The following is a 26,944-nucleotide window of genomic DNA, read 5'->3' as shown; positions in this document are numbered from 1 at the left end:
TCTTTTTTTAAATTTTTTTTTTAATCCGGTTTTCTAAGCATTTTGTCTTCTTTTTTTGGACCACTATATCCGGTTTTCTAGCATCTATCTTTTGAACTGTTGGTAATGGGTAATCCCACGTAACATGAATTTCATCATTTTCTACGATGCTTTGTGGCTCATGTTTCCAGTGTTTTTCAGCCACTTCAATACCATAATGTCTATACAATCCCCAGTACAGCAGTCTTGCCACATAATTATGCCTTTCAGTACAGAGTCCTTCTCCCATTAGTGTGTCACAGCCAGCAACAAGGTTCATAGGTTCATAGGTTCATACTAGGCTATCTGCCCAAGGGCATTTATAAGCCTAGCCCAGAGTTTTGTGGCTTTCGCCACCCCTTTAGTTTGGAGGATACTATGCCCATTATTTTGCTGTGCCTCTGTCAAGCAGTGACACTGAGATAATCCCTGGGGTATATCTGCGATCTCCCATCCATTGGTAATGATTTCTCTTGAACAAAGCCAGCGAGGTGCTCTGCCTCACATGTACCGGGATTTTGTTCCACAGCATAGGGAGTCTCTGGGTGATGAATCTGTCCCTCTAGCACGTCCTATTAATAACCGTGTCAAGGTTTAAGTCTCCCGCCCTTGTAGTTCTGAGGGATCTAGATTTTTTGAGGTGAAGCATGTTCATCAATTCTGGGTTGGACATGGCCTTGTATGTCAGGCACAGGTCACCTCTGAGCAGACGGTAAGCGACTGAATAGAGCTGAAGTTCCTTCAGTCAGGCAGCATAGGACATATTTTTGAGACACTTTATCCTTTTGGTGAGGAACTTTTGGGGCCTTTCCAGTTGCTGCAGGTGTCGTGTCAGATACATTCCGAATGGGGCATTGTACTCAATCATTGGCCTGATGAGTGATGAGTACAGGGTACGATGACTTCCCTTGATCTAGATGTGAATCCTTCATGATCAGGTGGGCAATGTAGAAGGTCTTCCTAACTACTTTGGCAACCTGAGTGTCAAATGAAAGGTTACTGTCAACCTGGGTACCCAGATCCCTGATAACCTCTTCTGTGCTTAGTGGGTTGCCGCCTATATGGTAGCTAGGGATAACCTTGTTTTTCCCGAAGGGTATGACTATGCATTTTTTGGCGTTTAACTTTAGGCCATGGCTCTGGCACCAGTTATCCGTTTCTATAAGACCCTTCTGAAGGATATCTGTGTCAGATGTGTTCTCAACTATGGTGCCCAGTTTGCAGTCATCTGCAAATTTTGTCAGCCATAATCCTCCTGTGTTTGCTTGTACTTCTGAAAAGTAGATGCCGAACAGGAGAGGGCCCAGGACTGAGCCCTGTGGGACACAACTTGCGACAGGCTTTGAGTCTGACATGGCGCCAGCAACTCTGACCCTGTGGGTTCTGTCACTTAGCCAGTTTGCAACCCATCTTGTGACATATAGGTTTACATTTAAACTGATGAGTTTTTCAATGATACCTGAGTGGGGTATTGTGTCGAAAGCCTTTGCCAGGTCGAGGTAGGCTGTGTGGACTGCCTTTCCCTCATCAATGGCCTTGGTGACTGTTTCGAAAAAGTCAACCAGGTTTAAAAGGCATGATCTGCCCTTGACAAAGCCAAACTGGGTCGGATCCAAAGTCTGCAAGTCTCCTATGTCTTTATTTATGAGTTCCATTATGATCCTCTCCATAGCTTTGCAGATCAAGCTTGTCAAGCTGATGGGATGGTAATTTCCCGGGTCGGTGGAGGCACCGCCTTTGTGAAGTGGGACCACAGTTGCCGTACGCGACTCGCTAGGCACGTATCCTGAGGTGAGGCTAAGATTAAACAGCTGCCCTAACTGCGGGTTTAATTCCTCATTGAGTTCATGGAGCACACATCCGGGGACACCATCTGGTCCCATGGATGCTGTGCTTTTCGCCTTGGAAAGAGCAGTTCTCACCTGAGCGTTAGAGATGTTTGGGGGGCTATAATTCTCTGGTATAGATATCTCACCTTTTGGGGAGTTTGCACTGAACCTGTCAGCCAGTATGTTGGCAATGTCTGTAGGTTCAGTAATTTTTACATCATTTTGAACTAATTCTGAGCATATCTGGGAGTTTCCTCCCTGGTTTCTAACATAGCTAAAGAAGGACTTATGATTGTCCTTTGAGTCCTTAGCGACTTTTCTCTCAAAATTTGCCTTGGATGATTTTATGAGAGATCTTAGTTTTTTACTTATAATGATCAAGGGTGTTTTCCCTTTTAAGGATTTTGCTCTATCTTGTAGTAGCTTCCTCCTTTTGTTGTAGAGCTCGTTTATGGCTGGGGTCCACCAGACTGGACGCTTGCCTTTGGTACAAAGAGTCTTTGTTTTGTTTGGGATTGCCTGATCCATGCAGTCCTGTAGGTACTGGTAGAAGGCATTTGTAAGTGATTCAGCGGCTTGAGTAATGGTTTCCGCAGACTTGGGGGCCTTAAAAGAGACCACACTAGCCTTTAGAAGTGTTAAGTCGGCTTTTGAGAAGTTCTTCACTGTGGTCTTTTTTATCTCAGGTGGGAGCGGGATGTGGACTTCCAGTGAGATTAGTTTATGGTCTGATCTCACCAGTGAGGGGTATACTTCTGGTGTTGAACATTGTGACCCCATGTTCGTGATGATGAGATCTAGTATGTTATCTCCTCTTGTGGGGATTGAAGTGGCTGAAAAACACTGGAAACATGAGCCACAAAGCATCGTAGAAAATGATGAAATTCATGTTACGTGGGATTACCCATTACCAACAGTTCAAAAGATAGATGCTAGAAAACCGGATATAGTGGTCCAAAAAAAGAAGACAAAAGTAGCATTGATCATTGAAAGGTGCAAGACTGTTTCTAATTTAGTTTTACAAAACCTACATTTTCTGTTTCTCTTATATGTTCAGTGGACTTTGAAAACCAATGTGTATGTAGCACACTATCTTGTGCCACCAATATTAACCTTTCATCTCTTGGTTTGAATTTACCTCTCCTTAACCATTCCTATATTCATTCCTGATTAACATGAGGTTCTTCCAGAAGTTTTCTGTACTTGCAACAATATTCATGCATTTCCCACATTTCTTGCCTTATCATCTGGTGCTTCACCTTATACTCTTTCTTTTGTTTTTTGGCACATTTAGTTGCTGCCTATATGCTTTTGCTAGATTAAGCAGAGAGGTCACCTTAGATTTATTCAAAGATTTCACTACATTTGGGTTTTGTGAAGTCAGCAGATGTGTGGAGTCCCACGATTGCAGATCTATGCATGTAATCAATTTCAAGGAGGCCCAACCCACTTACGAACGGGAAATATATAATCCTGGTATACACTGATTTTTATAGATCATTTGGTGAGCAAGAAGCATCCTTGTTTTAATATCTAATCTATCCAACATGTTTTGAGGCCTGTCAATCACTCCAAAACTGTTAGTTAGGACAGGAAGAGCAAATTGGTTTATAGCTTGGATCGTGTTCGCAGATGTCAGCGCTGTTCTCCGGATTAATTTAAGTCTTCTAAAGTATTCATATTCCTTACTGAGTTTTATTCAAATTTCTTGATATTTTATTGTTGATCCTTCATCAATTCCCAAATATTTATACACTCCCTCTTGCTCAAGTTCATTTGTATCACATTCTTGTCCCAAAGTGATATTTTCCTGGTGATGCAGTTTTCGTGCTTTAAAGGTTCCTTTTCCACATGTATCAAGACCAAATGACATTCTATCATCTCAAAACGTTTTGGCAGTCTGCAGCTGTGATTTCATTTTCATCTGATAAGCTATACAGTTTTAAATCATCGAGAAAGAGAAGATAAGTTTTTTTGACTTCGGTGTTTTCTACGAGCCAAATTATAGCCATGGCCTAAGTTTTTAAGTAAACAGCTTAATGGGTTAAGGGCAAGGCATAAAAGTAACAGTGAGAGTGAGTCACTCTGAAATATCCCCCTTTGAATTTTTATCCCTGGGATAATAATTTGTCCTTTATCATGGCTTAATTGCACAGTGGTTTGCCACTGTTTTATGGTTACTATAATGTAGTCAATCAGTGTAGGGTGTATCTTGTGTATTTTTTAAGCACTGTTTCATCCATGAATGTGGGATACTATCAAATGCTTTTTTATAGTCAATCCATGCCATACTTAGAATCTCCCCTTTTTACAGTTCTCCACTATGACTAACAATAAATGATCCTTTGTTCCATATGACTTTCTTCTATTGCCCTTTTGTTCTACTGCCATAACTTGAATTTTCTTCTAAATGACTATAAACTCTGTCAGCATCAATTCCAGTGTATAGTTTATGTCATTGGAAGGCAAGTTATTGGTCTATAATTTTTAGGGTAGCTTGCAAGTTCACTCCTAAGTAGAAACATTGTTTTTCCTGCTGTTAACCAAGTTGGTGTCTGTTCAGGGTGTGCATATAAACAGTTCTTACTCATCGCTAAGTCTTTGTGCAAAGATGTTAGGTACTGCATCTGGGCCTGGGGTTTTCCACTTACAGGCTTTTCTCAACTTTGTTTCAATCTCTCTGGCTGTTATTTCATCCCATTTCATATCGTGCACCTTTAAACTTCTTATTCTTTCTTTTACTTCTTCTATTCATTTAGCATCTTTGTTATGTTCCACAGGATCTTCATAGATACTTCTCCAAAATGTATCTACTTCCTCTTTTTTTGGCAGTCTTTCAATTCCTTTTACCTTATTTCCTAATTGGGTCATCAATAAACTGCTTATTTTGTGCTTTTCCCTTATATTTATCTTTGTATCTTCTAAGTCTTTCCACCTGTTTTGAAATTTTTAGTTTATCTCCAATATTACATAATAGATCCTGGTCTGTTTTAATACTTCACATTGCTTTTATCACATCTATCTTTCTTCGTACTTTTGTTGATCTAGTCCCTCTTCTATAATCTAACAATGACACTTCTTGTCTTAGCTGCTTTATAGTTTTCTCTATTCGCTATTTCCATGATGGTATTCGCTTTAGCCCCCCTTTTCCCTCACTACCCTATGTTCCTGTGGTAGAACTTTATCAGTTATTAATTTAGCAGCACAGGAATATATTCTGTTTACTTCTGTTACATCACATGGATCTCTATGGACAGTCCTAATTACTGTGTTCATTTGTTTTATCAAACTTCTTACTTTTGGGGTTTTATTAACCTTCTGCAGTCTATTTCTCTCATTGATCTTGATATAGCTGTTTTTGCCTATTAAATCAAGCAACTCTTCTCTTAACTCCTTTTCTTCCATACTGAGGGTACATCCCTTATTTTCTGTTTCCTGTGGGCATTCTATAGAAGATTCTATAGCACCTTCCTGTGGCACATTCTCTTCGGTTTCACCCTGTGCCATCTGTTGTTCTTCTGTGTCATCTGTTGGTCTTTCATAGGGGAACTCACTGGCCTATCAATCCTCAACACTGACTGCATCAGTTTCCACAGTTTCCTGTTCCTTTCCTTGCTGTCTAGCTTCAAGTGAATGCTTATACTAGTTTCCTGTGGAAGGGGCTCCAAAATATCTTGATATGGCACCTGGCCAGTTGCTTCCTGTTCCACTGGTTTCCCCTTAATTTGGATATCCATTGCTCTATCCTGTTGTGGTGCTTTCTGCATTTGATTTTCTACACTGAATCCTTCTCTTTGCAGCTGTTCCATTACCTTGATTTCTATTTATTTGACTTCTCCATTACTAATCTCTTTTTCTACTTTTCCTCTTAGTCTTATTGTTTGTATTTTTTTGCCCAGTGTGTACTTTCTGATGGATTACCAAGCTACCTTTCCGGTTGAAAGTTTTATCACAGGCGGTGCATTTATAGGGTTTCTGACCCATGTGTTCACTCTGATGCCTCATCATAGTCCCTGCCTGCGTGAAGGTCTTATCACATATGGTGCACCTGTATGGTTTCTCCCCAGTGTGGACAGTCTGATGACCAATCATTGAATTTTTGTGTCTAAATGTTTTATCACACATGGTACATTTATAGGGTTTTTGATCCATGTGCACATTCTGATGGTTTACAAAATTACACTTCACTCTAAAAGTTTTATCACAGATGGTGCATTTATAGGGTTTCTGCCCAGTGTGGACACTCTGATGCACTGCTAGACTTGACTTCTTGACAAAACCCTTATTACATGTGGTGCATGTATACGGTTTCTGCCCAGTGTGGACACTCTGATGGCTAATCATTGAATGTTTGAATCTAAATGTTTTATCACATAAGGTACATTTATAGGGTTTCTTTCCCGTGTGCAGACTCTGATGGCTTACCAAGTTAGACTTCAGTCTAAAAGTTTTATCACAGATGGTGCACGTATACGGTTTCTGCCCAGTGTGGACACTCTGATGACTCTTCACAGCCCATGCCCACCTGAAGGTCTTATCACATATTGTGCATCTGTATGGTTTTTGCCTAGTGTGAATACCATGATGACTCACCATCTGCTCATGCCTCACCAAGTAACTTTTGCATCCAAAACTTTTGTCACACCAGGTACAGTTGTAAGGCTTCTGCTCTTTTATAATTTCTCCAGATCTGAACTTCTGCTCATTGTGAATGCTCTGATGTCTTACCATGTTTTCCCTCAATGCAAAACCCTTGCCAAAGACTTCGCATTTAAATGGTTTCTCCCCAACGTGGCTGTACTGATGACTTATCAGAGTGGTTTTCTGTCTAAAGCTCTTGTCACAGGTAGTGCATTTATGAAGTTTCTGGGCACTGTGCGTAGACTGATGATTTACCAGGTGAATCTTCTGTCTGAAGTTCTTGTCACACATGTTGCATTTATATGGTTTTTGTCCGGTATGGATATACTTATGAGTTACCATTGAAGACTTGTAAGTAAAGCTCTTGTCACACAGTGTACATTTATAGGGTTTTTCTTGAGTGTGGATCCTCTGATGTTTCATCATGTTGTTTTTTTGATGGAAACTCTTGCCACATGTGGCACATTCATAGGGTTTGTGATCAATGTTGATATAGGAATGTCTCACCAATTGACTCTTGCGTCCAAAACCCTTGCCACAAATTGTATATGGTGTCTCCTCATTACTGATACCCTGCGGTGCTGCCACAGTGTTTTGGCATCTACAATTCTTGTCACACTTAGTACAGCTACAAGGTTTCTGCCCAGTGCAGATATTCTGATGTGGCACCACAATACTGTTCCATTTTTTTCTCTCTATAAAACCACTGTCATGTGTGCCACATGGATTTAATTTCTCACTATTACATAGCTGCTCATGTGTTGCCAAAGTATTCTTCTGTATTTTCCCACTATGACTTAATGGATCAGATAAGTTGTTGCCATGAAATGTTACACTGTTGCTGTGATTAAGCCAGCTGCATGACATTTCCTCTGCTTTAATTAATGGATCAGATAAGTCGTTGCCATGAAATGTTACACTGTTGCTGTGATTAAGCCAGCTGCATGATGTTTCCTCTTTAGTTTGCACATGCATTTCTAGTTCAGTTTTCTTGACTACCCTCTCATTACATTTCTTACATGTAGTTTCACACTGCAGCAGGTCTTGTTTTGTGACCAACATTTTATGAGGAAGAACTTTGTTCCATTCAGACTCCTGGTGTTTCCCATGGGATGACTGAAGACTCTGGATCTCAGTGAACTCTGCACTGCTCCTGCCTTAGAAGAAAAAAAGTGTACGTCAGAATATGAGCCACACAGAGGAGTTGCTTTCTTACCTAGAGGTTTACAGTGTAAAATGCATGCGACTCGGTCATCTCACAAAGCTTTTCCTAATATCTAATTGTAATAAACAATGAACCGCTGCTGCAAAGAATTTCAGTAATGAACAATGTTACTGATAAAAACTGTTCTGCCCTCTGCTAATACATTATTGCTCACTTTCATTCTAAATGTAACAATGTGAACTGACCTGCTGTTTACTTTGTTATCCATGTCGGAGTTTCCAACACTATGTCTTGTGTACCTGGATCTCCATGTTCCCCACAAAATACAAGAATTCTTCATTTCTACTTCCAGCTTCATTCAGTACTGGTTCCCATTTTTAATGTATTTATGTATAACTCTGATGCTTTCTACAGCTATGTGCTTTAAATATGTAAAACATGCATAAAGAAAAACAGATCTCCCATTCCATTTGACATATTCTCTGACTAGTCAACATTAAACAATTGGATGGCATGCTCCAGTTTAGTGCATCTTGTCACTGATGAAGGGTGTGAAATTGCATATGTTTTAGTGAACTCATAATACCTTTATTTCCTGTCAACAGGAAAAGTTATTTAGCAAATACAATCTTTTATCAACAACTGCATGAATTCAGCTCCATGTTAAATTAATAGCTCCTTAATGGTAAATCACATCTTATATGGGATACACCTTATTCACCTGCATAAATCAACTGACAAAAGCTGATTTAAGTATACTTTTCTCTGCACTTATTTAAGATTATTAGATATTTGTAGATAATTAGGGTGGCCGCGGTGGTGCAGAGATTTGTGTTGCCGCCTTGCAGCGAGAAGTTCTCCGTTCGATCCTTGGCTGGGGTGCCTTCTATGCGGAGTCTGCATGTCCTCCCTGTGGTCGCGGGGGTTTCCTCCGGGTGCTCCGGTTCCCACATCCCAAAGACATGCTGTAGCTGCTCTTACATAACTGCCTTCTACCTTAATTTGGTGTTCTGTGTGCTTTTAATTGTTCAAGTGCTCTTATTTGACTTTTCATAAACTTGTTTTTTGTCATTTTTAACTTATCTGCATTTATTTAAACTGTATTTGCCTTAATATTGCTACACACTTGTGTGCTAGCTTGTGCTGCATTTAAAGTGTTTTTGCTACTGTCATTAGCTCATTATTTCTAATACAGAGAGAACGTTCTGAGAAAGCCAACCCACTTAACTAAAAAAAATATATATATATATTCATATATTCAGATTATATATAATCATTTTTTTGTACTTGTACTTGTTTTTGTTATATAATTGCATAATACTGTTTATACTATGTTGGAGCTTTTCTCCCCGGCCTCTACTGAAAATGGAAATATATCCAGTTAGACTAGCCCAGTCAGCAAATGTAAAATAATATATATATATATATATATATATATATATATATATATATATATATATATATATGTATATATAAATTCCAAGCTTTTCTTCTGCCTTTCCTGTAAGTAGTCTATTCCAGATACAGATTTGCAGGGTTGGGAGGGTGGCCTAACGGTTAAGGTGTTTGCCTTACAAACACAAGGTACAGGGTTTGAATCTCACAGGGGATAATTGGCTAGGCTTAAAAATGACTCACAAGGGCAGTTAGCCTAGTACTAATCTATGAATCATAATCTATGAATCATTTGCTGTATCCAGGAGTTTGTAAGCTTTTGTGTTCCCCAAACCTTTCTGTGTTGGAGGGAAGCCTTCTAGCTTATCAGTGGGAGTGGAAAGCAAAAGGTAGCCTGTCTACCACAAGAGTGGTTTCTGGCCCAGAAATTGTAGTTTATTGGCTGTTTGGACAGTTTTTCCATCTCTTTCAACTTTCTGGTTTAAAAGCCTGCATTTGCACTTGTTTCCCACCTTTCCTGTAACTAGTCTAGTCCAGATACAGATTTGCTGTATCCAGAACTGTTTGTAAGCTTCTGTGCCCCCAAACCTTTCTGTGTTGGAGGGGAAGCCTTCTAGCTTATCAGTGAGAGTGGTAAGCACTAGGTAGCCTATCTACCACAAGATCCAGATCCAGATTCTTAGTTTAGCACTTGAATTTGCTTATTCATGATCAGCAATTTTTCAGAACTTGTTGTAAGCACTAAATAAGCTACTAATTACTATAGCACTCAACCTTCCTCATTACCTAGAGAAAAACAGTTTTTGTACTTACTTTTCTCACTTGCTTAGAAAAAAACAGCTCTTGTACTCACTTTCCTCACTTATCTAGAGGAAAATAGTGGTTTATTCAGGCATGTCCATGGGTCGGCTCCCAGTGTTCTCTCCTGTCTATCTGATGAATCTGGGGGCATCTTGGGGCAATGTAGCAATTGCCTCATGTACGCAGACAACCCTCTCCTCCTACCATCCAACACTACAACCTGTGAGAAATGCACTTATCTAGCCAAACTGGAGGTAAAGCTATCTCCAGCCAAGACTGAACTTGACAGTCAAGAGTTGAAGGTAAACACTTGCACCATACCACACACATCACATAGTCCCACTAAAGCTACACCACCAAAATCCACACAGAGAAACACAAAAACATTTGCGGAGGCTCTCAATAATAATCTGCTCAAGCAACAGAGACCTCCAAAGCAGAAATGGAAGCAACCTCCCCCCACAAACACAACGCAAATGACACATAGCCCAAAGACTCAGTGTGCCACTCAACCACAGCCCATAAGGCAAAACAACGTGCCCAACACACTAGTCATAGGTGACTCTATAGTCAGGCACACTGATGTCCCACTTACCAGGCTAAACAAGGACAAGGTTACTGTCAGCTGCCTGTCGGGAGCCAGGATCCGCCACATAACACACGCACTCAGGTCATGCCACAACAAGTACAAATATGACTCTGTCATTGTCCATGTTGGTCTGAATGGCCTAAGATGTACCTCCCTGGACTACATGAAAAGAGACGTGGAAGAGCTCTCTGATTTTGTAGCTCAGGCAGGTATGACCCTAGCCCTAAGTAGCATCCTGCCATTGCCCAGACTGATATCGCAAGTACAAGGACAAAATGATTTACTTCAACAATTGGCTAAGCTTCTGGTATCATTCTAAAGGGATCTAGTATCAGTCTGCCTGGGACAACATGGTCAACAGACCACGTTGCTTTGCCAAAGATGGCCTGCATCTGTCACCCCTGGGATTCCGGATACTGGCAAAGGTTCTTGCCACCCCTATAGTGCCTTTTTTAGGCAAGGTTCAAATGACAAATTCACCACTGTAACAGGAACAGGCAAGCAAAAATTGAGGGTAATGTTACTCAATGCTAGAAGTCAAAATCTCAAAATGCATTCACTCGAGGCACTCTTTAAAATGGAGAACATTGATATCTGTTCAGTGACTGAGACCTGGTTCAAGGCTCCAGACAGCACCCCTGCATTACCAGGCTATAACTCATACCACACTTTTCGGCCATCTAACCTGGACTGGAGCACCAAAGGCGGAGGTGTGTCCATATTCATTAAGGATATCCACACCTCCAGGCTGGTTGCTCAGCATAATGCATCCGAGGTTATCCAAATGCAACTAACTCTGGGCAAAACTGCAATCCAAATTGTAGCTTGCTACAGATCCCCCACCATGCCCCAGGATTCCCACTCCTCTTTTCTTGATGCACTGGAAAATGTTAGGGTTCAACCAAATACCCTAATATTGGGCGATTTCAACTACCCCACCATTAACTGGGAAAACTACTCATGTACCAACTCCTTTGCTCAGCGCTTTCTGGAATTCATAAATTCCAATGCCCTGGATCAAATTATCCACACCCCCCACTAGGGGCAACAATATCCTAGAATTAGTCATTACCAACATGAGTGACCGATGTTCCACACCTGAAGTCAACTCCTCGTTGGTCAGACTCGGCCATAAGATAATCACCCTAGATATCCACATCCCGCCCCCACCCCCCATTAAGGAAACCATGGTAAAAAATGTCTCCAAAGCCAACTTCATGCTTCTTAAGACAGAAGTGGCAAACTTCATGACATCCATGCAGATGGACAATATAGTTACAAGTGCTGAATCCTACACAAATGCACTCTATAAGCACTTACATGAGTGCATGGATCGTGCTATCCCAAACAGAACCAAGATGCTATCCTCCAAAAAAAAAAGGAGGCCAATCTGGTGGTCCCCTGCCTTAAACAAACTCTACAACAGAAGGAAGAAACTGTTGCAAAAAGAGTAAAATCCCATGAGTTTAGGGCTTCCTGGTCAGCTTCAGTAAGGAGATGAGATCCCTTATAAGATCCTCCAAAGCTAGCTCCGAAAACAAGATCGCCACTGAGTCTAAGGACAACCACAAAGCATTCTATTGCTATGTCAAGAATCTCAATGGCAACACCCAGATCTGCTCTGAGTTACAGCACAATGGCACAAAAATTACAGAACCAACCGATATTGCCAGCATCCTGGCAGACCGTTTCAGTGCTAACTTTACCCCCCTCTCACTCCTTAAAGGGCCCATAACTATACAGGAAGAATGCAGAGTCCCTGTAATCACAACTACACAGGTAAAAGCAGCACTCTCTAAAGCCAAAAACACAGCATCCATGGGACCAGACACCATCCCAGGCTGAGTTTTACATGAACATCAGAACAAACTGGCTCCCCACCTAAACACCATGTTCAATCATAGCCTCATGTCAGGCTTTGTGCCCACTGAATGGTGCACAGCAACAGTTATCCCACTCCACAAAGGGGAGCCACCAATGATCCTGGGAACTATCGCCCTATTAGCCTGACGAGCCTGGTCTGCAAGGCCATGGAATGTATTATCATGGAATTCATAAACAAAGACATTTGTAACCTCCAAACTCTGGACCCCACCCAGTTCGGGTTTGTGAAAGGCAGATCATGCCTCCTGAACCTGGTTGACTTCTTTGAAGCAGTCACCAAAGCCATAGATGAGGGTAAGGTGGTTCACACAGCCTATCTTGACCTCGCCAAGGCTTTTGACACCATCCCCACATTCTGGAATTATAGCTAAACTCACTAAACTAGGTATAAATCCCTATGTCACAAGATGGGTTGCAAACTGGCTCACTGACAGAACCCACACTGTAAAAGTTGCATACTCCAAATCTGACTTCAAACCAGTGACAAGTGGAGTGCCACAGGGTTCAATCCTGGGACCTCTCCTGTTTGGTATCTACTTCTCTGAAGTACAGGCTAACACAGAAGGCCTCTGGCTAATGAAGTTCACAGATGACTGCAAACTAGGAGCTATAGTCGAGTCCCCAAATGATGCGGACATCCTACAGAAGGGCCTCACTGAGACAGATGCCTGGTGTCAGAACCATGACCTCAAGGTCAATGCCAAAAAGTGCATTGTTATCCCCTTTGGTAAAAACTCTGTACCCATGAACTACCACATAAGCAGCAGTCTTCTTAACGCCGAATGTGTGATAAGAGACCTTGGGACCCAGGTGGACAGTTCTCTCCTTTGATAATCACATTGCCACAATAGTCAGGAAATCATTCTAAGTGGCACACGTCATCACAAAAGGGTTCTCATCCAGGAAAAAAGAGGTCATTCCCCTCTACTTGGCACTCATTATACCCATTATAGAGTACAACGCCCCTTTTAGAATGTACCTCACAAGACATCTGCAGCAGCTGGAAAGGCTACAGAAGTACTTCACAAAGAGGATTACTGGCCTCAAACAGATGCCCTACACTCACCGTTTCAAAAAACTCCAGCTTTACTCTGTAGCATATCGCCTACTCTGAGGTGATCTCTACCTAACATATAAAGCTATGTCAAACCCAGAGCTGTTGGACATGCTACACCTAAAGAAATCCCAATCCCTCCAAGCTACACGCTCTAGGGACCTAACCCTTGCCACCACAATAAACAGGACTTGCTGGAGGGATAGATTCCTGTCCCAGAGACTTCCCATACTCTGGAACAAGCTACCCATCTATGTCAAACAAAGTTCCTCATTAACACTCTTCAAGAAAAATCTTGATGAGTGGATGGGAAATAGGAAATACACCCGGGGATCACTTCTGTAGCTCTGCTCAACAGGGGCACAGGAAATTAACTTTCTTGGGTTAGCGTAAGCCAGGGAACTTTGTTGGCTAGGCTTACTTAGGCCCTTGGGCCGAAAGCCTAGTACCTACCTATGAACACTAAAATACAGTACCTTTCTTTTGGTCCAATAATCCATCACATCTACAGTAAAAATCTTCTACAAGCAAAGAGATTATATCCACAAAAGTGAAAATCAATCAGGTCTTTTTCACTGTTTCCTCCCTGTGCTTCTGTGAAGCTAGGAAAACATTTTCTCTGTAGCACTGGAAACCTCTTTTCTTCCATCAGCACACCAGTAAACCCCTTTTTCTTCCATCAGGAGCCCAGTACAGGTCCAACCTCCTGCTTTCTCAAACTACAACCTTGGTAGTGGTGGGTGGGCCAGAGTTGGCTTGAGCCAAGCTCAAGGCAACCTATAAACATAGCTTGGGCTTGCAACCAACCTTATTAAAGAGAAAGAAGAACCTAAGCCATATTTGTGAGCTTGTTTTGGTAAAATTTGACCAGACTGTCAGGCTCACAATGCCTTTTACATTTTGTCTGTGCATCTGAACACTGTAGATGGCTACAGCTCCAGCAAGGGTGAAGCCACAGTGATGAAAGATAGAAAAACTAAACAGCTAAATTGAGTGCTTAAACTTGAAGATTGTGATATAGGAACGTGTAAGATATGGCACGTGGGAAACTTTTTATTAAAATAAACTATGTGGCTTAGTTTGGGATGAGGGCCTCTTTGCTTACTTCACTGCCAAGTGTTTGAATGCCATCATGGAATGAAAGGATGTGTTTTAGCAAGAGAGATAAAGACAGACAGCAGTGAGAATACTACCATCTTCAAGAAAGACAGCATCTACAGGCTGTTATTGTTTTCTTCTGTGCTTTTTGTCATAAGCTATTTAGATGTCATTTTATTTTTAAGAATAGAGGCAGTGAATACTTTGTAGAACAATGGCAGTGATTAGTGGAAATACTTCTTGGTTTTGGAAGGCAGTGTCTGTAGGCAGAAGTGAAGGATAGTTAGAAAGTGAATAAAATGATTTTTGCAGTGGTGTGGTGGGGGTAGCGCACAAGGTCTGCAAGCCGTATATTAAGTAAAAGCTGTTTATTCCAGTTTTCATTTTTATTACACCTAAGCATCAGAAGAGCACATAACAGTTGACATCTTTTGGAGAGACGAGGTACAGGGTTATTATGTGTCCTGACTAGTGAGACAGTGTACAGGGTTATTATGTGTTCCATCTAGTGAGACTGGGCACACAGGGTTATGTGTTCTGTCTAGTGAGACAGGGTACAGGGTTATTCTGTGTTCTTTCTAGTTGGACAGGGTACAGGGTTATTCTGTGTTCTGTCTTGTGAGACTGGGTGTAGCAATTTATGTGTTCTGCCTAGTGAGACAGGGTACAGAGATACTATGTATTCTGTCTTCTGAAACAGGGTACAGGGTTATTTTGTGCTCTGTCTATTGAGACAGAGTATAAGGCACTATGTGTTTCATCTGGTGAGAAAAGGTACAGGGTTATGTGTTCTGTCTAGTGAGACGGGACAGGGTGACTATGTGTTCTGTGTAGTGAGAAAGGGTACATGTTTATTCTGTGCTCTGTCTAGGGACATGGGATACAGTGTTATTAAGTTTTCTGTCTAGTGAGACAGGATAAAAGGTTAAAATGTGTTTTGTCTAGTGAGGGTACAGGGTTAGTATGTGTTAGTGAGATAAGGCATAGGGTTATTATATGTTCTGTCTAGTGAGACAGGGTACAGGGTTATTAAGTGTTCTGTCTACTGAGACAGGGTATAGGGTTACTCTGTGTTTTATATAGTGAGACAAGGTGCAAGGTTATTCTGTGTACTTTCTTTTGGGGCAGGATATAGGGATTTATGTGTTCTGCCTAGTGAGACAGGGTACAGAGATATTATATGTCTTGTCTACTGAGATAGCGTACAGGGTTATGGGTTCTGTCTAGTGAGACAGCATATAGGGATTTTCTGTGTTCTGTCTACTGAGACAGGCTACAGGGTTACTATGTGTTCTATCTAGTGTGAAAGGGTACAGGATTTCTATGTTCTGTCTAGTCACACATAGTAAATGGTTACTATGTGCTCTGTCTAGTGAGACAGGGTACATGGTTATTATGTGTTCCATCAAGTCAGACAGGGTATAAGGGTATTATCTGTTCTCTCAAGTGATACAGGGTATAGCGTTACTACTGTTCTGTCTGGTGAGATAGGGTACAGATTTAGTATGTGTTCTGTCTAGTGAGAGAGGCCACAGGGTTATTAGGTGCTCTTTCTACTGAGACAGGGTACAGGGCTATTCGGTGTTCTATCTACTGAGACAAGGTACAGGGTTATGTGTTCTGACTCGTGAGATGGGTTATAGGGGTATTATGTGTTTTGTCTAGTGAGAAAGGGAACAGGGTTATTCTGTGTTCTGTCAAGTGAGACAGGAAACAGAGTTATTCTGTGTTCTGTCTAGTGATATAGAGTTTAGGGATATTCTGTGTTCTGTGTAGTGACACAGGTTACAGGGTTACTATGTGTTCTGTCTACTCAGGGAGGGTAGAGGTTGGCTAGGTGTTCCGTCTAAGGAGACAGGAGACATGGTTATTATATGTTCTGTCTAGAAACACAGGTTATAAGGTAATACATTTTCTGTCTAGTGGGACAGGGTAAAGGGTTATAATGTGTTCTGTTTAGTGAGACAGCGTACAGGGTTAGTATGTGTTCTGTTTAATGAGACAGGGTATAAGGCAGTATTGTTTCTGTCTAGTCAGACAGGGACAGTGTACAAGGTTATAATGTGTTCTGTCTAGTGAGACAACAAGTTACAGGGTTATTCTGTGTTCTGTCTTGTGTGACAGTGTGCAGGGTCATTATGTGTTCTGTCTAGTGAGACAGAGTACAGGGTTATTAAGTGTCCTGTCTAGTGAGACAGGGTACAGGGTTATTAAGTGTTCTGTCTACTGAGACAGGGTATAGGGCTACTCTATGTTTTGTCTAGTGAGACAAGGTACAAGGTTATTCTGTGTACTTTCTTTTGGGGCAGGGTAAAGGGATTTATGTGTTCTGCCTAGTGAGACAGGGTACAGAGATATATGTCCTGTCTACTGAGATAGCATACAGGGTTATGGGTTCTGTCTAGTGAGACAGCGTATAGGGATTTTCTGTGTTCTGTCCATTGAGACAGGCTACAGGGTTACTGTGTGTTCTGTCTACTGTGAAAGAGTACAGAATTTCTATGTTCTGTCCAGTCACACATAGTAAATGGTTACTATGTGTTCTGTCTAGTGAGACAGGGAACAGAGTTATTCTGTGTTCTGTCTAGTGAGAGAGAGTTTAGGGATATTCTGTGTTCTGTGTAGTGACACAGGTAACAGGGTTACCATATGTTCTATCTACTCAGGGAGGGTAGAGGTTGTCTACTGAGACAGACTACAGGGATACTATGTGTTCTGTCTACTGTGAAAGGGTACAGGATTTCTATGTTCTGTCTAGTCATACAGGGTTACTATGTGTTCTGTCTACTGTGAAAGGGTACAGGATTTCTATGTTCTGTCTAGTCACACATAGTAAATGGTTACTATGTGCTCTGTCTAGTGAGACAGTGTATGGTTACTATGTGTTCTGTCTAGTGAGACAAGGAACAGAGTTATTCTGTGTTCTGTCTAGTGAGAGAGAGTTTAGGGATATTCTGTGTTCTGTGTAGTGACACAGGTAACAGGGTTACTATGTGTTCTATCTACTCAGGGGGGTAGAGGTTGTCTATTGAGACAGGATACAAGGTTATTACATGTCCTGTCTGGTAAGACAGGTTATAAGGTAGTACATTTTCTGTCTAGTGGGACAGGTTACAGGGTTAATGTGCTTTGTCTAGTGAGACAGGGTACAGGGTAATTATGTGTTCTGTTTAATGATACAGGGTATAAGACACTATTGTTTCTGTCTAGTCAGACAGGGACAGTGTACAAGGTTATAATGTGTTCTGTCTAGTGAGACAACAAGTTACAGGGTTATTCTGTGTTCTGTCTTGTGTGACAGTGTGCAGGGTCATTATGTGCTCTGTCTAGTGAGGCAGGGTACTGGGTTATTCTGTGTCCTGTCTAGTGAAACAAGGTACAGGGTTATTCTGTGTAATATCTAATGATACAGCATACAGAGTTGTTACTTGTTCTGTCTAGTGAGACTGGGAAAAGGGTTATTATGTGTTCTATCTAGTAGGACAAGGTATAATGCAGTATGTAATCTGTCTACTGAGATAAGGTACAGGGTGATTATGTGTTTCATCTATTCAGACAGGGTATAAGGTTCATTGGTAGGTACTAGGCTATTGGCCCTAGGGCCCATGCAAGCCTAGTCAAAAAATGTACCCTGGCTTTCGCCACCCAAGAAAATTATTTTCCTGTGCCCCTGTCGAGCAGAGCCACAGAAGTGATCCCCAGGGTGAATTTCCCATTTCCCATCCAATCATCAAGATTTTTGGGTATTATGTGTTCCGTCTAGTGAGAAAGGGTACAGGGTTACTATGTGTTCTGTCTAGAGTCTGGTAGAGGGTTACTATTTGCTCAGTTTAGTGAGAACGGGAACAGGTTTATTATTTGTTCTGATTAGTGAGAGAGGTCACAGGTCTTCTGTCTACTGAGACAGGGCAGAGGGTTATTATGTGTTCTATCTAGTCAGACAGGATGTAGGGTTATTATGTGTTCTGTCTAGTCAGACAGGATACAAGGTTATTATGTATTCTGTCTAGTTAACAAGTGCTTTGTCTACTGACACAGGGTACAAGGTTAGTATGTGTTATGTTTAGTGAGATGGGGCACAGTGTTATTATGTGTTCTGTCTACTGAGACAGGGTACAGGGATATTCTGTGTTCTGTCTTTTCTATCTAGTGAGACCGGGTGCAGGCTTATTATGTGTTCTGCCTAGTGAGACAGGGTACAGAGACATTATGTCTTCTGTCGACTGAGACCAGGTATAGGATTACGTGTTCTGTCTAGTGAGACAGGGTAAAGGGTTAGTATGTGTTCTGTTTACCTGGACAAGGTACAGGGTTATTATGTGTACTATCTAATAAGACAGGGTAGAAGGTAATTATGCATTTTGTGCAGTGCGACAAGGGTACACAGATACTGTGTGTTCTGTCTAGTGCAACAGGGTACAGGGTTACTATATATACTATCTAGTAAGACAGGGTACAAGGCCGTACTTGTTCTGTCTAGTGTGACAGGGTACAGGGACACTATCTGTTCTGTCTAATGAGACAGGGTACAGGGTTACTATGTGTTCGGTCTAGTGAGACAGGCTACAGGCTTAACTTGTTTTGTCTAGTGAGACAGGGTTTAGGGATATTCTGTGTTCTGTTTAGTGAGACAGGGTATAAGCCAGTATGTGTTCTGTCTAGTGAGACAAGGCACAGGGTTATGTGTTCCATCTGATCAGACAGGGTATAGGGATGGGTTTAGGACTCTTGCACAAATGCACTTTTTACGAATAGCGAATCGGCGGGCATACTTACATGAAAATTTTTTTCACCGAAGCAGCATTTTCGCATTAAGTATGCCTGTTGTGCCGGTTGTACTACAGTGCAGATAAGGGAAAATTCCTTTTTCCCCACTGTAGTGCAATCTCGGAGTGAGAATACTAAAGTAGGGTGTGGGGTGCAGGGGGGAGTAGATTTTTTTTTTAACGCACTTTAGCGAAAGCGCTTTCATTAAACTGTGTTCGGTGATAGTGAATTCGGACTGTTGAACTTTCGTTCAACAGTCCTAGATCCATAGGGATATGTGTTCCATCTAGTGAGGCAGGGTACAAGGTTACTATGTGGCTTCCTTGTTCACTGTGAGAGAGGGAACTCTCAGCAGCCTATCTGTCCCTGTACGAGTGGTCCCAGCCCAGCAACATGTAGCTCATTGGCCATATTGGGCTAATTTCTATTCTTTTGTTCTCCCTGGTATAAAAATCGCTTAGCACGGTTTTTGCGCTTGTATACGTTCAGCAAAGCTCCTCGTGGTGCCCTGCAGAGTCCTACAAGTGGCCGAGAGACAAAGAGAGACTTTGGAAGTGTTTAAGTATTGATTCTTTCTTGTTGTATCCCTGAAACGCTAATTCCGCTGAAAACGCGATAATTTAATTTAATTTATTTTATTTATTTATTTATCATTTGTTGACCACGACTAGGTTCCACAGAGCCTGTTTTCAGCGGAGGCCCGGGGAGAAATGCTCCAGATGCATGTCTTTGGAATGTAGGAGGAAACCGGAGTACCCGGAGGAAACCCACGCGAACACAGGGAGAACATGCTTCTGTGGAACCCTACTGATATCTGCATTGCTTACTGTACTTAAAATCCATTGTTGCAAAAAATTTACTGTTTGTCATTTTTGCTTGTATATCTGTAACATAGTTGTAGGTAACACACTCAAGTGCGCTAGCCTCCTCTGTGTATTTAGAGTTATTTAAGTTGCTGCATTTCTGTTATCTGTGAAAAAAGAAAAAATACAAAAAAATAATCTCCCTGCTTTCCTGCCTTTCTGTACTAGTCTAGTCCGGTTTTCAGGCTTTGCTGAATCCAGGACTGTGGTTAAGGTTCCTGTGTTGCCCATGTCATACTTGAATAGTTAGGTGGCTTCCTTGTTCACTGTGAGAGAGGGAACTCTGAGCAGCCTATCAGTCCCTATACGAGTGGTCCCAGCCCAGCAACCTGTAGCTCATTGGCCATATTGGGCTAATTTCTATCCTTTTGTTCCCCCTGATATAAAAATTGCTTAGTGCAGTTTTTGCGCTTGTATACAGCTCAGCAAAGCTCCTCGTGGTGCCCTGCAGAGTCCTACAAGCGGCCAAGAGACAAAGAGAGACTTTGGAAGTGTTTAAGTATTGATTCTTTCTTGTTGTAGCCCTGAAACGCTAATTCTGCCAAAAATGCGGCTATTCAGTGCTTCTGTAGAACCCTACTGATATTTGCATTGCTTACTGTACTTAAAATCCATTGTTGCACTTTAAAAAGTTACTGTTTGTTGTTTTTGCTTGTATATCTGTAACATAGTTGTAGGCTACACACTCAAGTGCGCTAGCCTCCTCTGTGTATTTAGAGATATTTAAGCTGCTGCATTTCTGTTATCTGTGAAAAAAGAAAAAATACAAAAAAATAATCTCCCTGCTTTCCCACCTTTCTGTACTAGTCTAGTCTGGTTTTCAGACTTTGCTGAATCCAGGACTGTGGTTAAGGTTCCTGTGTTGCCCATATCATACTTGAATAGTTAGGTGGCTTCCTTGTTCACTGTGAGAGAGGGAACTCTGAGCAGCCTATCTGTCCCTGTACGAGTGGTCCCAGCCCAGCAACTTGTAGCTCATTGGCCATATTGGGCTAATTTCTATCCTTTTGTTCTTCCTGGTATAAAAATCACTTAGCGCGATCGGGCATCGGGCAGCGCTGGTAAATCGGGTTTAAACTATTCCCGGCTCCACAAAGACTACTCTTCACTTTTTCCCTTGGAACTGCTCTAACTCTCAAATTAAACACTCTATTCTAAATCTAAAACCCTGCACTTGCTCATATAAGCAATTTCTATAAGTTAAGCACTAATAATCTAAATAAGCACTACATCCTCATATACTCCCCTTGAATACTTTATCCCCTATTGGTCCTTTCTGATTCAGTTGCAAAGGAGTTCCCTATACTATTCTAGCATGTCCAAAGGTCAGTTACTGGTTTCCTCTCCAGTCCAGCTGGTTAATCTGGGAATCGTGAGGCAATGTTACAACTGCCTCATGTACACAGACAACCCTCTCCACCTCCCAACAAGTACAAATATATGTGAGAGATGCAGCCATATAGCCAAACTGGAGGCTGAGCTCTCTACTCAGTACTAGCTTAACCAGTCAGGAGGGGAAGGTAACCACACACACCACAAATCCAGTCTCACACAGTCCTACCACAACTGCAGACCAAACACATAAACACACAAAAACATACTCGGAGGCTCTAAATAAAAATCTGCCAAAACAGCAGAGACCTCCAAAGCAGACACCCAAGCGACCGCTACCCCAAAACAAAACACAGGCAACACATAGCTCACAAAGTCAGTGTGCCAAACAGCCACAGCCCTTAAGGCTCAACAACATACCTGATGCACTTGTAATAGGTGACTCTATAGTCAGACACACTGACGTCCTGCTCACCAGGCTGAACAAAGAAAAGGTCACAGTGAGCTGCCTGTCAGGTGCTAGAATCAGCCACATAACACAAGCACTCAGGTCACTCCAAAGCAAGTACAAATATGAATCATTCATTGTCCATGCTGGTGTGAATGACCTGAGACGTACCTCCCTGGACTACATGAAAAGAGACATAGAGGAGTTCTCTGATCATGTAGCCCAGGCCGGTATGACCCTGACCTTGAGCAGCATCTTACCCTCACCAAGAATGATGTATAAAGACAAAATGATCAATTTCAACAATTGGCTTAAGTATTGGTGTCAGGATCCAGTATCTGTCTGCCTGGGATGACATGCTCGACAAGCCACATTGCTTCTCAAGGGACGGCTTGCACCTGTTACCCCTGGGCTTTCGGATATTGGCAAAGGCTCTTGCCACCCCCATAGTGCCTTTTCTGGGCAAGGCTCAAAAGACAAAACCACCTCCTTAGACAACACAAGTAGAAAGAAACTAAGGGTAATGCTGCTCAATGCCAGAAGTCTAAACCTCAAGATGCACGCTCTCGAAGCCCTCCTCAGTATGGAGAACATCGATGTCTGTGCAGTGACAGAAACCTGGTTCAAGGCTCCCGTGAGCACCCCAGCACTACCAGGTTATACCTCATCATGCTTTTCGGCCCCAAAACTCAGACCGAACCACAAAAGGAGGGGGAGTATCCATATTCATGAAGGACACCCACACCTCCAGGTTAGTGGCATTGCATGAAGCATCGGAGACCATCCATGTGCAACTAAGTGGGCAAAACTGCCTTTCAGTTTGTAGCATGCTACAGACCACCCTCTCAAACTCAGGAACCCCACTCGGCCTTCCTGAAGACACTGGAGAATATGAAGGTCTCTCCAAACACCATCATATTGGGGGACTTCAACTATCCAAACATAGACTGGGAGCATTACTCAAGCCCCAATACCATAGCCCAGAGGTTCCTAGAATTCATAAACTCAAATGCTATGGAACAATTGGTCACCACTCCCACAAGAGGGGAAAACATACTAGATCTGATCACTAACACGGGGATACAATGTTCCATACCAGAAGTATACCCCACATTGGTAAGATCGGACCATAAATTAATCTCACTAGAAATCCACATCCCGCCCCCACCCCCAGCACAAAAGACCACAGTGAAGAACTTATCAAAATCCAACTTCACACTTCTTAAAACCAAAGTGGAATCCTTCAAGGCCCCCAGGCCAGTGGAAACCATGGCCCTATCTGCTGAATCCTTTATAAACGCATTCTATGGACACCTTCAGGAATGCATGGATCATGCAATCCCAAATAAAACCAAGACCCATTCCCCCAAAGAAAGGCGTCCTGTCTGGTGGACCCCAGCCATAAATAAGCTATACAACAGAAGGAGGAAGCTACTACATGATAGAGCAAAATCCCTAAAAAGGAAGGCATCTCTGATCAGTACTAGCAAAAAACTACGATCACTCATAAAAACATCCAAGGCCACTTTCGAGAGAAAAATTGCACAAGCAACAAAAGATAATCATAAGGCTTTCTTTAGTTATGTTAGAAACCTGGGTGGCAACTCCCAGATATGCTCAGAGTTAGTCCATAATAACAAAAAATACACTGAACCCTCAGACATTGCCAACATCCTGGCAGACAGGTTCAGTGCAACCCCCCCCCCCCCGCCAAAAGGACAAACATCTATCCCAGAAGAGTGTTGCCTCCCTGACATCTCAGATGCCCAGGTGAGAGCCGCCCTCTCCAAAGAAAAAAAACACAGCATCAATAGGACCGGACGGTGTCCCGGGCTGCGTGCTACATGAACTCCAAGAAGAGCTATACCCTCACATAAAGCTGCTATTCAATCTTAGCCTTACTACAGGATATGTACCCAAAGAATGGCGTACAGCAACAGTGGTCAAACTCCACAAAGGAGATGCCTCTACGGACCCTGGAAACTACCGCCCCATAAGCCTGACTAGCCTGGTCTGCAAGGCTATGGAGAGGATCATTATGGAGCTCATAAACAAAGACATTGGGGACCTACAGACACTGGATCCTATCCAATTTGGCTTTGTCAAGGGCAGATCCTGCCTCCCGAACCTGGTAGATTTCTTTGAAACAGTCACCAAGGCCACTGATGAGGGTAAGGTGGTCCACACAGCCTACCTAGACTTCGCAAAAGCCTTTGATACAATACCCCACTCGGACATCATAGACAAACTCTCCAGCCTAAATATAAACCCCTATGTCATAAGATGGGTTGCAAACTGGCTCAAGGACAGAACCCACATGGTCAGAATTGCTAGAGCCATGTCAGACTCTAAACCAGTTACAAGTGGCATCCCACAGGGCTCAGTCCTGGGGCCTCTCTTATTCGGAATATATTTTTCTGAGGTACAGGCTAACATGGGAGGACCGTGGCTGACCAAGTTCGCAGATGACTGCAAACTGGGCACCATAATTGACTCTCCAGCTGACACAAGCATCCTCCAAAAGGGTCTCAGAGACGGATAACTGGTGCCAGAGCCATGGCCTTAAACTAAATGCCAAAAAGTGTATAGTTATACCCTTTGGCAAAAACAAAGTGCCCACAAATTACCACACAGGAGGTAATCCATTAAGTACAGAAGAAGTAATTAGGGACCTGGGGACCCAAGTTGATAGTAACCTCTCCTTTGACAACCACATTGCCAAAGTGGTTAGGAAAACCTTCTATATAGCCCACCTTATCATGAAAGGATTCACATCTAGATCAAGGGAGGTCATTGTGCCCCTTTACTCATCCCTCATCAGGCCCATAATTGAGTACAATGCCCCATTTGGGATGTACTTACCCCACACCTGTAGCAACTAGACAGACCCCAAAAGTACCTTACTAAGAGGATCAAGGGACTCAAACAGATGCCATATGCTGCTCGGCTAAGGAAACTCCAGCTCTACACAGTTGCATACCGCCTACTCAGAGCCAATCTATGCCTGACGTACAAAGCCATGTCCAACCCTGAATTAATGGACATGCTCCACCTCAGAAAATCCAAATCCCTTAGAGCTACGCGACTGAGTGACTTGAACCTCAGCACAGAAATAAATAGGACATGCTGGGGGGACAGATTCATAACCCAGAGGCTCCCTTCACTCTGGAATAGAATCCTAGTCCATGTTAGGCAGAGCCCCTCACTGACTCTCTTCAATAAAAATCTTGATATGTGGATGGGAGATCGTAGGTTTACCCCGGGGATCACTTCTGTGTTCACTGCTAGATAGAGGCACAGTAAACACAACCTTAAAAAGGGTACAGTAAACTCATTCCAAGGGGTGGCGAAAGCCAAACACACTCTGGCTAGGCTTGTAAATGCCCTAGGGCAGACAGCCTAGTAGGAATCTATGAACCTATGTGTTATGTCTGGTGAAACAGGGTACAGGGTTATTATGTGTTCTGTCTAGTGCGACAGGGTACAATGCAGTATGTGAACTGCATAGGGAGACAAGGTACAGGGGTATTATGTGTTCCATCTAGTGAAACAGGGTATAGGATCATTATGTGTTCTGTCCAGTGAGACAGGATACACGGTTATGTGTTCTGTCTAGTGGGATAGGCTAGAGGTTTACTATGTGTTCTTTCTAGTCATTCAGGATAGAAGGTTATCAGGTGTTCTGTCTAGTGAGACAGGGTACAGGGTTAACATGTGTTTTTTTCTTTTGCGACAGGATACAGGGTTAGTATGTGTTCTGTTTATTGACACAAGATACAGGATCATTATGTGTCCTATCTAATGAGACAGGGTGCAGAGTGTCTTTATGTGTTCTGTCCAATGAGACAGGATAAAGAGTTGTATTCTGTCTAGTGAGACAGGGTATAGGGCTATTATGTGTGCTGTCTGGTGATACAGGGTACAAGGTTATTATGTGTTGTGTGTAGGGACACAGGGTAAAGGGTTACTATGTATCCTGTCTAGTCAGATGGGGTATAGGGGCATTATGTGTTCTGTGTAGTGAGACAAGGTACAGGGTTATTCTGTGTCATATTTAAGTCATATTCTATGTCATAATTTCTGTTGAATAGTTGCATACTGGAGCTGTTTGGTATACCCTACATCAACTTTATTACAAGCTAAGTACAAACTTGCAGTGTTATAAGATAGTACTGAGTTTTATTTTTTCTGTTTCATTGAATATTGTGTTAAAAAATAGTAATGCATTTATTTGCCTATTTGTTTACTGAAAATTGGAAGCTGTCTCTCTGTCTCTCCCTGTCTGCACTTAGTTTATTCATCTCACTTCATTGTTATTCGGTTAAGAAGTCTTAGCCTAGAGGGATTCTCTGTGCCTTAAAGTCTTAGTCCCTTATCTCTGAAATTATTTCTGCTGAATAGTTGCATACTGGAGCTGTTTGGTATACCCTACATTAACTTTATTACAAGCTGAAATAAGTACAAACTTGCAGTGTTATAAGATAGTACTGAGTTTTTTTTCCTGTTTCATTGAATATTGTGTTAAAAGTAGTACTGCATTTATCTGCCTATTTGTTTACTGAAAATTGGAAGCTGTCTCTCCCTGTCTGTACTTAGCTTTCCCCACCCGCCGTCCCTGTTCTTGTTGTGGTAGTAATCTTGGTGGCTTTGGAATTGACCGCCCCTCCTGTAAATTTGTGTTTGAACACTCCTCCTGGGCCCATCTCATTTGCTCACTCAACCGAGTACAGTGAGATCATATTTTGATTTCAGACACTCCTACCATTCCCATCTGTTCAGCCCCATCCCATCTCTATCCTAGTCTAGTGTCATTAGCTTATCCTGCCTAATACAAAGAGAACATTTGAGTAGGCATACCCATTTAGGCCCTGAACTTGCCTGATGGAAGACTGCTGGAACAGGGCTCAGTTCTGAGGTTTTTTTACCGGTTAATTGGGTAATTTGTTCAAATCAGTTTGCTTGTTTTATATTGCTATATTTATAAAAAAACAAAACAAAAAAAAAAAAACAATTTGCACTTTATCTACTTTACTGTATTTGTGTTTTTTCCTACTTTATTA

At 42.1% G+C, this 26,944-nt stretch overlaps 1 protein-coding gene across 1 annotated transcript in view; it reads right to left on the bottom strand.

Moving 5' to 3' along the window:
• The window catches only part of LOC122797944 (zinc finger protein 808-like), a 665,304-nt gene that overhangs the window by 407,118 nt on the left and 231,242 nt on the right, over positions 1-26,944 (bottom strand). Inside the window, exon 4 of the mRNA XM_044066464.1 lies at positions 5,703-7,645. Coding sequence (XP_043922399.1) covers positions 5,703-7,645 — 1,943 coding nt within the window. The remainder of the gene's footprint in view (positions 1-5,702; positions 7,646-26,944) is intronic.

This window comes from Protopterus annectens, chromosome 3.part1, assembly GCF_019279795.1.
Source record: "Protopterus annectens isolate FY-2018-M chromosome 3.part1, PAN1.0, whole genome shotgun sequence".
NCBI lineage: Eukaryota > Metazoa > Chordata > Ceratodontiformes > Protopteridae > Protopterus > Protopterus annectens.
This window is presented reverse-complemented; position numbering and strand designations above follow the sequence as displayed.